General features: G+C 36.1%; 1 protein-coding gene across 5 annotated transcripts in view; it reads left to right on the top strand.

The window, feature by feature from the left end:
• FBXL20 (F-box and leucine rich repeat protein 20) overlaps positions 1 to 11,939 on the top strand; it is a 93,045-nt gene that overhangs the window by 52,816 nt on the left and 28,290 nt on the right. For all 5 annotated transcript variants that reach the window (XM_019638704.1, XM_019638701.1, XM_019638703.1 and 2 more), the window contains 2 exons: positions 7,477 to 7,531; positions 10,677 to 10,751. In XM_019638704.1, the coding sequence (XP_019494249.1) occupies positions 7,477 to 7,531; positions 10,677 to 10,751 (130 nt within the window). The remainder of the gene's footprint in view (positions 1 to 7,476; positions 7,532 to 10,676; positions 10,752 to 11,939) is intronic.

Genomic DNA, 11,939 nt, shown 5'->3' with positions numbered 1-11,939 from the left:
TGCCAACACTTGTCATTTCTTTTTGATGGTAGCCATTCTGACAGGTGTGAGGTGATATCTCATTGTAGTTTTGATTTAGTCACTGTTTCTGACCTCTAATAGTTGTCCATAAGCTACAAGGTCTGTAGTTGCCAGAGAGATGTTATTATTGTTAATTTTTAAAAAATATTTTATTGGGGAATTGGGGAATGGGAACAGACAAGTTGCTGTTTTTTTTGTTCTTCAGTCTAGTTATGGAGGACGTTGCCTCACTGGCCCATGTTGGTATTATCATTGCGCTCTTCCTGGGTGAGGCAGTCGCTCGCCGACCATTGAATGGGCTCACGGCAGCTCACGAAAGCTCATGCCCGCTGCTGGCCAGCCTCACTGCAGCCTACGCCGTCGACTCACAGCAGCCCAGCTCCAGGTCGAGCTGTTGTTCACTATCTTAGCTGTAGAGAGTGCAGCATCTCTGGCCCTCATGTGGGATCCAAACCAGGGCCCTGCTGCTCAGAGCTGGCGTCCCAAGCCAACTCCTAACCAACGCACCACTTGGCTGGCCCCAGACAGATATTATTTTGAGGGATACTGGATGAAGAGGAATTCCTGTATTAGCCAGATTTTGCTACCACAAAAACTCCTAAATCTCAGAGGCTTTTTTCTCTTACCATTACATGAGGTTGGCTGTGGCTCTCTTACTGCATCAACTTTGGGTCTGTTGCACTTAGTTTCTCATCCCTAGAAGACTAAAAGAGCAGCCTGTATCTGAGGCTGAGGGCAGGTTCGCAGGAGACCCAAATCAGATCACCTAAGTGATTTTAAAGCTTCTGCTTAGATGTAGTATACATCATTTCCACTTAAATTTCATTGCCTAAAGCAAATCACATATCCAAGCCTAACACTGATGGGGTGGGGAATTATATGAGACAGCATATGTGAATATATGTGAACAGTACTATTTACCATATATACATACACCCAGATATGAGCCTTCTCTCGTTAATTCTGCCTGTTCTCCTCACTCTTCAGCATGGGGTACAGTGGAGAGTTACATAACTCCACGCTAGCACTACCTTTGCCACTTAGCTTAGCACACTACCATGCGAAGGTTTGCGGGTGGGAAGAAAAGTTAGGAGTATCTGGCTCTTTTTCTAGGGTGTGGAAAAGAGTAGTCATGAGTTGAGAGGTTGAAAAAAGGAGGAGATTGAAGGACAGCATGTGCCTGACTTCTCAAGTTGGAACACCGGAGACATTTTTTTCATAGCAGTGTTTTTATAAATGAGAATTTGGTTCTAATTTATATGTATTATATTGGAACTGACCCTTGTGTACATTATAGTTGAAATTGGCTGTTTTCTAAGCTAAGCAGGGAATCTAACTATCACATATGATGCAACTTCTGTGAGTAAATGAGCTTGAGTTCCAAGCAATTGATTGATTTTGTACTTAACCAATGGGAGCAAGTCCTTTCCTAAATTGGAGACAGAGTAAAATTGGTATACTGGGAAAGAAGGAAGTGATTTGACACCATAAAACATACTACTTATGAATACATTTAAGTATATAAACCATAGATTTTGTTTAAACCCTTAAAGACAAATAGAAAAGATGCTTCTTGATATCTTTCACATTATACTAAACACATAACAGTTGATCAGTATAAATATTAATAAATTCAATCTGGGGTATTTATAATTTACTGAAATTCATTGAATGTGTTATTTCCTTAAAAAGTTTAAAATTTTGTCAATGGGAGGCTTCAGGTCTTATTTGGCCCCATACTTCCTTAGCCAGTAGCAAGCACCTCTATGCTGCCTTCATGCCATAGTAGTGACAGACTATTAATAAGGTACATATTAGACATACCACCTATGTGTATGTGCACACACAGTTGTTAGTGTTTTCAGATTAAGAGCTACCTGGCTATGTGAAGATACTATTTTTTTTTCAAGTCCTTTTTGTACCATTAAACATTCTAACACCAGGAGCTCCCTCCAGGCTCAGTTTGATATTGTGAAGCTAGTTTAATAGCCCTAAAGTCATGCCTCTGACTAGATCGGGGCTGTCTTGAGGTCAGGGGAATATGGGCAATTACTTTATCCTAGAAGAAAACATTATTTAGAAAATAATCTTAAGAAACCAGCTCAATTTTATGAAAACTATCTAAAATTACTTTTTAACAATCACTTTGTTTCCTTAAGCTCATGTGTTTCTGCATGTTAGTTGTATTATGGTTCAAGACTTGGATGTAGGGTTTACAATAGCTTGCAAAATACAGGATGACTCATTTAGATGTGTGTGGCTGATGTTAAGCCAGTGTCTCTTGTTTGTATTTTTACTTCTCCCCACTCCTTTGAGATTTTTATCATACTTTTTACTTTTTATTTTTTAACTTTGTTTTTGCATAATTTCAGATTTACCGAAAAGATTGTAAAAATGGTTCAGAGAATGCCCATGTACCTTTTACTCGGGTTCCCCAAATGTTAACCTTTACCCCACTTGCATTATCATTTCTCTTTTTTTTTTGTCTGAACCATTTGAGGTAAGTTGCAGATGTGATGCTTTTTACCGCTCAAGACTTCAGTGTGTATTTTCTAAAAACAAAGATATCCTCGTGCATAACCACCATACAGTAATCAAAATGAGGAAACGAACATTGGTACAGTACTATTATCTAATAACAGACCGTATCCCTGTTTTAACCAATCATATTATTATTGTCCTTTGTAGTAAAAGGGGAGAAAATGGTTTTCCTTCCTGATTCAGACTCCGGCCCAGATCACAGATTGCAGGTATTGCAAGTATTAGTTACTTGTACACCTAAGGAACTGAATGATTTCATGTGCTACATGGGATTACCAGACATGAATAGATTAGGTTTGCATAATTTCAGCTGAATCCTGGTGAAAATAATACCTCACTGTAAGTAGCTGGATAACAAGTGTCCTCTCTGTATTTGTAACAATAAGATTATTTCAAAAACACATAGAAAACTTATTTTTCTATTCTTTATGACCAGGGGATTTGTATCTGGTTTAAGAGCGCTTTCCCATTGAGATTCAAGTTCAAAAGGGAGGGGGACTCAAAGTACAGCCCTAATTTAAGAGGTTGAAGATTATCTGATATTACAGAGATTGTGTCTGCCAGGTTTGGCTCACTTAATAATAATGAAAGATGGCATCTTCGTGTTCACAATAACCAAGTGTGTATAGAGAACTCAGATAACTTAGTCTATAACTTGTTCTTGTCTAAAGAGTCAAAGCTCAAATAACTCCCTGATAGCTACAGGTAACATACATTGCTTTTAGCAGAGTTCTCCACAGATCATGGATAATAACTAATGTCATAATTATACCGGAAATCTTCTTTAAAACAGGGGCCTCGTAAATCTGCATCTGTAGTTTGAAATAAAGACACTAGCATACAGTTTTAGTGAATTAGTCCTGAAAACTGGTGGTCTCTTGTGAGAATAAAAAGTATACAGTTCTGAAAATGTGGTATAGTTTCTTCCAGACAGTGGACAAGTATCAGAGCCCTGTAAGTTCAGAGCAGGCTTTAAGCCCTTATATGGCCAAAGAACTTCATCTAGTATCTTTAAAATGTTTTCTAACAAATAAAATATATATTACTCATGAGCCCAGCACTTTTAAAAAATATATAAAGTAATAAACAGATAGTTTTCTTATCCCTACTCTCTCAATAGCCCCCTCCAAAAAAGCCTGTACTTCCCTCCAAAGATAATAGATCTACCCTCTTATATCTAGATACATGTACAATACTTACATGCATATGTTCATGTATACATATTTTATATTTTTCAGAAATGGAAACGATATAAATACTATTCTTGTTTTTGTTTCTGTCATTTAATAATTATTGACATCTTTTTAAGGTCAGTTCATGTAGCTCTACCTCATTCTTTTTAATGGCTGCTAAGTACAATAGTCCATTAGATGAATGTACCATCATTTAAGCATTTTTTTATTGATGTATATTAAAGTTATTTCTAGCTTTTCCATATTTTAATTAATAATGCTGCCATGAACATTCTGAAAAACATCTTTACTTAGGCTTTTGCTTCTACAGGGTGTAGTATGTATATTTTTCTTTTCTTTTCTTTTTTTTTTTTTTTTAAGCTGAGCCATCCTGCTACCTGTTGGCAGCTCAGCAGCTGCTCAGCCCGGGCCGGGACTCGAACCGCTGTTGCTCAGAGCTCAAACCCTTGAGTGAGCTCTTAACCAACTGAGCCACTCGGCCGGCCCTTATAGTATGTATATTTTTAATGGTTACTGTTAAATTTACTCTCCAAAAAAATTGTACCATAGATATCCCTGTGATATGAATGGAATTACCCATTTTGTCATTCCTTCTCCAGGATCACTCTACGCTTTTTAACTTTTTTAATAAAAAGGACTATATTAAGAGGTATGGCTCAAGAATGTTTGGGATATTTATCGTATGACTGCGAAGACAAAGGAAGTTGAGAATAAACCCTTTATATAAAACATTGCATGGGTAATTAACCATATCCCCCAGTCTACTTTCATTATTAATTTTAACAGCCAGCCCCATGTTCTCCTCCAAGGATTTAGTATTAAAGGGTTTGGGTTTTTACTTACTTTTTTTGTGTAGCAATAAGATTTATGTATAATTAGACACTGTCTTCTTCCATATGATGTCTCAGAAACCTGGCCAAGGTCTTTTTGTTTCCTTATTTTCCTCATCAAGAATGAGGAAGGTGAGGCCCACTTTGCTTACGCCTGAGCAGCTTAAAGCTAGGTCAGTTTTTCAACAATCTGTTGAGATGGTGGTAGACTTTTATTGAAGCAATCAAGCAGGACTCTTTGATAATAGCAAACCCTTCATTGCATCTCAGTTTCTTATCTCTTTGATACTAACCGTTCTGATTATGGACACAGGTGTCCTCAGAAGAAATGATGTAAAAGGTTAAAGTGTGGAGAAAGGGACCACTGTAAACCACACAGTCTAAGATACCTAGCCTGAAGATGATGAAAAGCAGAAAGGTGCTAAATACAATGTAGTTTATTATCCTGTTCTATTATGTAGACATACCAATACCATTTCCCCTTGATTTATCCTACAAATGCATGTTTATAAGTATAGTGATTTTTTTTTTTAATTTAAGTTAATGTTACTGCCTTTGGAAGAATAACTACTCATTGTGAGCCCCCCCCTCTACCCCCCGAAAAAAAATTTTCAGTGGCCAAAATCCTGGCATCTTATCCCACCAAGTCTTATATTTGGGTTTTTCCAGATAATTATCTTCATTGTCAACTACATAGAATAAATAGAAGTCAAAGGTTACTAAATAATAGCAGATATTTAGACAGACTACTTGTGGAGTGGTAGAAGGGATTTAAGCCCTGAAGCTTAACACATCTATCTTACTAGTGAGCCAGATTAAGACTGGAAAGACCAAGCTCTTATTACTTGAATAAAGGAGTACAGTGACTAGTCAACATCTTCTCTTTCTATTTTTAATGTACCCTAATGTCAGAAGCCAGGTGAAAAGCTGGATCATTGCAATCTTGACATATAGAACCCCAGTCAGTGCATTCTAAGAATAGAATTATGATTATTGGGATGTGTGCTTCACAGAGTCTCCTGTCTGCATTTGACCTCCAGTCTGATGTTTCATGTTTATCTATTGTGCGTTCCTTTGTGGAGAACTTTTCTGTGGAAAGGATACTGAAGTCTAACTAGGATTGTTGTTACCTATAAAGTTTCTTACTTGTGCCCCTCCCCCCCATGTATAATATGTTTATACAAATTGCTCAGGGATTCATGATGATTTGGTATATCAGCAATACAAGAATGTTTTGTGGCATTAGGTAAACTTATTGTTTTAGGAATTGAGGTACCTAGATTGGGGGTATGTATATATATTTATTTGGGAGTGGAATTGGTAATCAGTATTGAAGAAGATAGATTTATTTTATAAGGCAGCGGTTCTCAACCTTCCTAATGCCGCGACCCCTTAATACAGTTCCTCATGTTGTGGTGACCCCCAACCATCAAATTATTTTCATTGCTACTCTGTAACTGTAATTTTGCTAGTGTTATGAATTGTAATGTAAATATCTTTTTGTTTTCCGATGGTCTTAGGTGACCCCTGTGAAAGGGTCGTTTGACCCCCAAAGGGGTCGTGACCCACAGGTTGAGAACTGCTGCTATAAGGAGAGCCATGAGAGTGGTAGCAAGGCCACCTCAAAGGAACAAGAAAGGCATCCAACCTTTATCTGTGGACAGATGTACAAAATGTGGTATATACATATGATGGAATATTATTCAGCATTAAAAAGGAAGGGAATTTTGACATGATACAACATGGATGAACCTTGAAGACATTAAGCTACGTGAAACAAGCCAGTCACAAAGGGCCAAATACCATATGATTTCATTCATGAAGTACCTAGAGCAGTCAAATTCATGGAGAAAGAGAGTAGAGTGGTGGTTGCCAGGAATTAGAAAAAGGGTAATGAGGGTTATTTGTTTAATGGGTACAGGGTACAGAGTTTCAGTTTGGGAAGGTGAAAAAATACTGGAGAGGATGATGGTGATGGTTGCACAACAGTGTGAATATGCTTAATACCATTGAACTGTACACTTAGAAATGGTTAAAATGGTAAATGTTGTTATATATATTTTACCTAAATAAAAGAGTTTTAAAAAGCTGCAAGTATTTACTAAATGCACATAACTTTCTGCCTGGTGTAATTTTTAACTCAATTTATTTCAAGTTCTAAAATGTGACTAAATAATAAAATTTTGTTCTTTTAAACTAACTCAGAAGCTTTTATTTGAATCTGAATCTTTTAAAGTACATACTATATTGTATATTTTGCCACTTGCAGAAGGACTTAGCTTATTATTCAGATCAAAATGACATTTAAGGGTACTCATAAGTAAGGAGGGCTTTAAGCAGAAGTGACTGATGCACTTTATTCCCAGGATGCTCTACACTATATTGGCTTATAGTGTAGAGAGTTATCACACTTAAAGCAAATAAATTATTTCAAATAACAGTGCTTTAAAATAAATATTTAACCTCTGTAAGACAGAAAAATTATAGGCAGTGTTTTCTGACATTGATGTGTTAAATGAGTTTTATAATTTCCTAAATTAGAGTTAAATATATATAGACTTAACATTTTATAGTTGCTGTTTTTTAGGTGTTACAACATTATTTTATCTTTTTTTCTTCATAAGTGTAAAATTCTTTATAAAGATATTCCTCTCCCAGCCTATTTCTTTTGATAACCAGAAGTGTGAAAATTGTTTTTTTACTTTAAAAAAAATTGAATCAGTTAGAAATGTTTTATCATCTCTTGATGTAAGTAATTGAACTTGTATGGTACTTATACTTACATTATCAAGTAAAATATTACTTTCTACCTCTATGGTTTATATGGGCAGTATTATCTTTATAAATTGCTCTACTTTATCATATAATAGTTTGTCTCTGTCTCTTTTTAGGATATTTTCTTTTCTGGATGTTGTTACCTTGTGTCGCTGTGCTCAGGTCTCCAGGGTAAGAATGGCTGACATGATTAGAGGGACTCCCCTTCTTAACACTGATGATCTTAGCTTCTGTAGTAGGTGAACCATTTACTCGAGATGTTAGTTGTACATGATGTTTCAAAGGATGTTGTTTCACCCATGGCGAAATTCTATAGTTCTATATGTACTGTTTCTAATTTTTTGGAACTCTTGAGTATTTGTACAATACAAACGGGAAACATTTTGAAGGAAAAGCATTAAACATGCAAATTAAAAGGTTAGGCTCTACTCAGAATTGTGATAAAATAGTGTTTCATTATGTTTTCCTAGTTCATTTTATGCATACAGACAGACAGCTCTTGAGGGTCTCTCATGTTACCTCCCCATAGTCTTTCTTCAGAAAACAGTAGCTAGAATTGAATTTTTTAAAATTGTAGAGCAAACCAGATTCCATTCTCATTTTCTACATTATACTTAATGATCCATTTTTGTCAGTTGACATTGTTGTGACAAAACAGTCAAACATCATAATCTTATTGACTCAATATAAAGAATAGTATCTTTGTTGTGGGAAAATTGCTTTATGAACCATTCTTTTATAATACAGATATATTTTTAATAATTAACTTAATAAAATGTATGAGTACCTACAATTATCTTTTTATAAACAGGACAGTGGCTTTTTGCTTGTTCATTTAACAACTGTTTATTGAGAACCTACTATGTACTAGGTACAATTCTAGGTGCTAGATGTGTAATATGGTTGTATCGTAGAGTATTGTGTTTATCTTTGTAGGTGGTCCCAGTTTTCCTTCAAGTTACCAACGACCATTTTGAAAACAAAAAAGACAACAAAACCCCAGAAAACTTGCCAGAGAAAAATTCACTGTGTCTTGCTAACTTTCATGTAATTTCTGTACCCTAAAAGCCATACTAAATCTGTGCATCAGCTATTGTGGAAACAATCTGTAGTATTTTGATGATTTCTATTTATCACATTTCTGTCCTTGGCACTTGAGTGGTTGCTGTAGCCATGGCTGGTACAGATGAGTGGAGTTTCCTTTCTGTCGCCATATGAAACTTAGGTCATCATTGAGAAAAATGCCCAGACCAGTGTCTAAACCTGTTTAGTTGCAGAGCCTCATCTTAGGAATGTTGATTTGAGTGAGTTTTAATTGTTGTTTTCATTTGCAGGTTTCTCTTCCCTCTTAATAGGTTTTAATTTAAAAGAAAGGACAGCACAATGCCAATTTTTATTAAATCTGGATAGTAAATCAGTAATTAAACTTACTGTTCTCTGTACCTGAAGTATTTAATTAATTTGTTAAAAAAAAAAAGACAGACTCTGGAGGAACCTGTCATTCCTAATTTTAGTCTCAGTTTGGCGTGTTTCCTGCTTGCTTGAAAAAGTAGTATAAGGAAATGAGAAATAATCAAACCAAATCAGAGGTATATTTAGCCTGAGAATCTAGTAAACATATGAACTTTAAAAGTTTTATCTGTTGTCTCCCATGGCTAGCCATTTAAGAAACCATTGGAAAAATATGAAGCTACCTAAAGAAAAGTAGCATTGAACTCCTAAGAAAAACCTTAAAGGTTTTTAGAATAATAACTTTGTTTACTTTCATATTTCTGACATTTCTTGCTGAGTGTGTGAGTTACCCTGGGGCCAATAAGTATATCCACAATTTCCTTTGTAAAATTTCAGTATCAAACCTGTGTTTTGATTGTTACAATAAGAGATAATATTTGAAGTTTATAACTCAACAATATTAAGACTTTAAAGACTTTACACTTTAAATTTAATAGGGAAAACTTTAAAAGTTTTTCTGATTAAACTACAGAATGACCCACAACAATGAACTTTTTTTTTTTTTTCTTTTTTTTTTTTCTGAGCCAACCTGCCACCTTTTGGCAGCTCAGCTCAGGCCATGAATCAAACCGGGGACCCTGTTGCTCAGAGCTCGAACTCTTGAGTGAGCTCTTAACCAACTGAGCCACTCGGCCGGCTCCTCTTTTTTTTAAGTTTTTATTGGGGATTTGAGGGAGGGAACAGCGTTGGGGAATCGGGGAAGGGGAACAGACAAGTTGCTGTCGTTTTGTTCTTCAGTCTAGTTGTGGAGGATGTTGCTTCACTGGCCTATGTTAGTATTATCATTGTGCTCTTCCCAGGTGAGGCAGTTGCTCGCTGGTCATTGGACGGCCACTCACGGCAGCTCTCGGGGCTGCCAGCTGCTCACGCTGGCTGCCAGACACTCACGGTAGCTCACGGCAGCCCAACTCCAGGTCGAGCTGTTGTTCACCATCTTAGCTGTAGAGGGCAGTGTCACTGTCCCATGTGGGATCCGAACCGGCGGCCCTGCTGCTCAGAGCTCGCGCTCCCAAGCCAACTTTTAACCAATGAGCCATTCGGCCAGCCCCAATGAACTCTTACTGGAGTCAGTTTTTACCTAATCTTGAAAAGCTGAAAAGCGTAGAAACTTTCTTGCCTCCCTTTAGCTTACTGAAGAAATGTATGAGAAGTCTTTAATTTACACTGTTGTAAAATCACCACTGAATAAAGTTAGAGGGAAAGATGAACAACTGAAAAACATCCCTGAGTGAGAAAATTGGTAATGAGGAAAGCATTAAGGCTCATCATGTATATGGAGAAGTGACATTGTTTTCTAAGTCCCACGTTACCATATCGCAGTGTCAAGTCTTACCAAGTGATGCTATGGATAGCAAATATATATATATTGAACATAGCAATACTCAGTGTATTGTCCTCTTTTCTTTGGTTTCACCCTCATCTTGATTCTAGTTTAGAGATAGAGTAACAGACTTGCTTTTCATCAGCTGAATTGTCTCATTTTGGGATTACAAACTAGAAACTTCCAGTTAGAAAACAGTTTCTGGCTGTGATGCTTATCACAACCTGTCCTTTCCCCAAAACCTACGTTAAGATGTTTTATAGCTGCTAGTGTCTGTACCCACTCATTTCTGAGATAATCTAATTGGAGAATGAAGTTTGAATAAGAAATAAGGCAGACTTTTGGGGAGTTAATGGTGGGGGTGCTGAGAAATATTGTGGTCGATTTCAATCATTAGTAGATTGAATTGTGAACTCGAATGTTGCTGGCTTTTCCCCTTCATTTCAGCTCCTGCTCATTTTGTCTCTTTTTCTTTAAAAATAGGCCTGGAATGTTCTGGCTCTGGATGGCAGTAACTGGCAACGAATTGACCTATTTGATTTCCAGAGGGATATTGAGGTATAATTATGTGGTGTGTGGCCCCATTTCTCTTGTTAGAATGTAATTACAGCATGGAACAGATTAGCCCCAACCATATGCATCTCCTTCACCTAGAGAGAGAATCTATTAATTTTAGTGCATATGAACTTCATAGGAGCCTGCAGTGTTCCCAAGAGCTTATTCAGTTTTTGAGAATGAGCAGAATTATTTTAGTGAAATAATACTAAATTATTTTATTACTAAAACTAAAAGATTTTTTTTAGTTTTGTGGTGGAAATGTGAAACTACGTTTGCTTATTTTGAGGAAGTCTTTTATATTTACTTATTGAAGAATACGTTAAGTTAACTGTTGGGGTATGATATTTGCATAAATTCTTCTTAAGGTGAGCATTTTGTTTGGTTCTCAGGAAGCCTACAGATAGTTTTTGTGGAAAACGAAAAAAGAATAAAGTCACAGTCATTTATTGAATTATTTTTGCTGGTGAGAGATTTTTTTTCTCCTTCTCATTTCTCTCCCATATTTTATCTCTTAGTATTGCTATTATTTCTAAAATGGAGAAACATAATGGCTTATGCTTTAATTATTTTAACCAGAATTTGAGCTCTGTGGTCCTTGGTTTTCTCATCAGGACAGTGGAAATAATAGATTCCTCATTGTGTTATAAGAATTAAATGAGATTTACATATAGATTTTTTTTAAAAATTTAATTCCTATGGGACTTAATTGTCTTGAGGATCCCTGTAAGTTTTTTAATAGCCTCACATGAACTTTCCATTATCTTCTAAATGTACTTTAAAAATAATACCAACTGACATTAAGCTGGATTTTTTTTTTAAAGATTTTATTGGGGAAGTGGGGGAGGGGAACAGCGTTGAGGAATCGGGGAAGGGAAACAGACAAGTACCTCTTTCTCAAACATAGAATATCTTAAGAATTGAACAAAATAAATATATAGGGTTTAGGCGTGTTTCAAGTAGATGAGTTAATCAGGAAAGCTTTCTCACAGTAAGATGAAATTTTCCTATTGCATTAACTAAGTCTTTAAAATGAGTAGAAGCTTTTTTTTTTAAAGAAGTGATCTCTGATCATCTTTTTTTTTTTTTTTAAAGATTTTTATTAGGGAATTGGAAACAGTGCTGGGGAATTGGGGGAAGGGGAACAGACAAGTTGCTGTCGTTTTGTTCTTCAATCTAGTTGTGGAGGAT

The sequence above is a fragment of the Hipposideros armiger genome, unplaced genomic scaffold (genome assembly GCF_001890085.2).
Source record: "Hipposideros armiger isolate ML-2016 unplaced genomic scaffold, ASM189008v1 scaffold_40, whole genome shotgun sequence".
NCBI lineage: Eukaryota > Metazoa > Chordata > Mammalia > Chiroptera > Hipposideridae > Hipposideros > Hipposideros armiger.
This window is presented reverse-complemented; position numbering and strand designations above follow the sequence as displayed.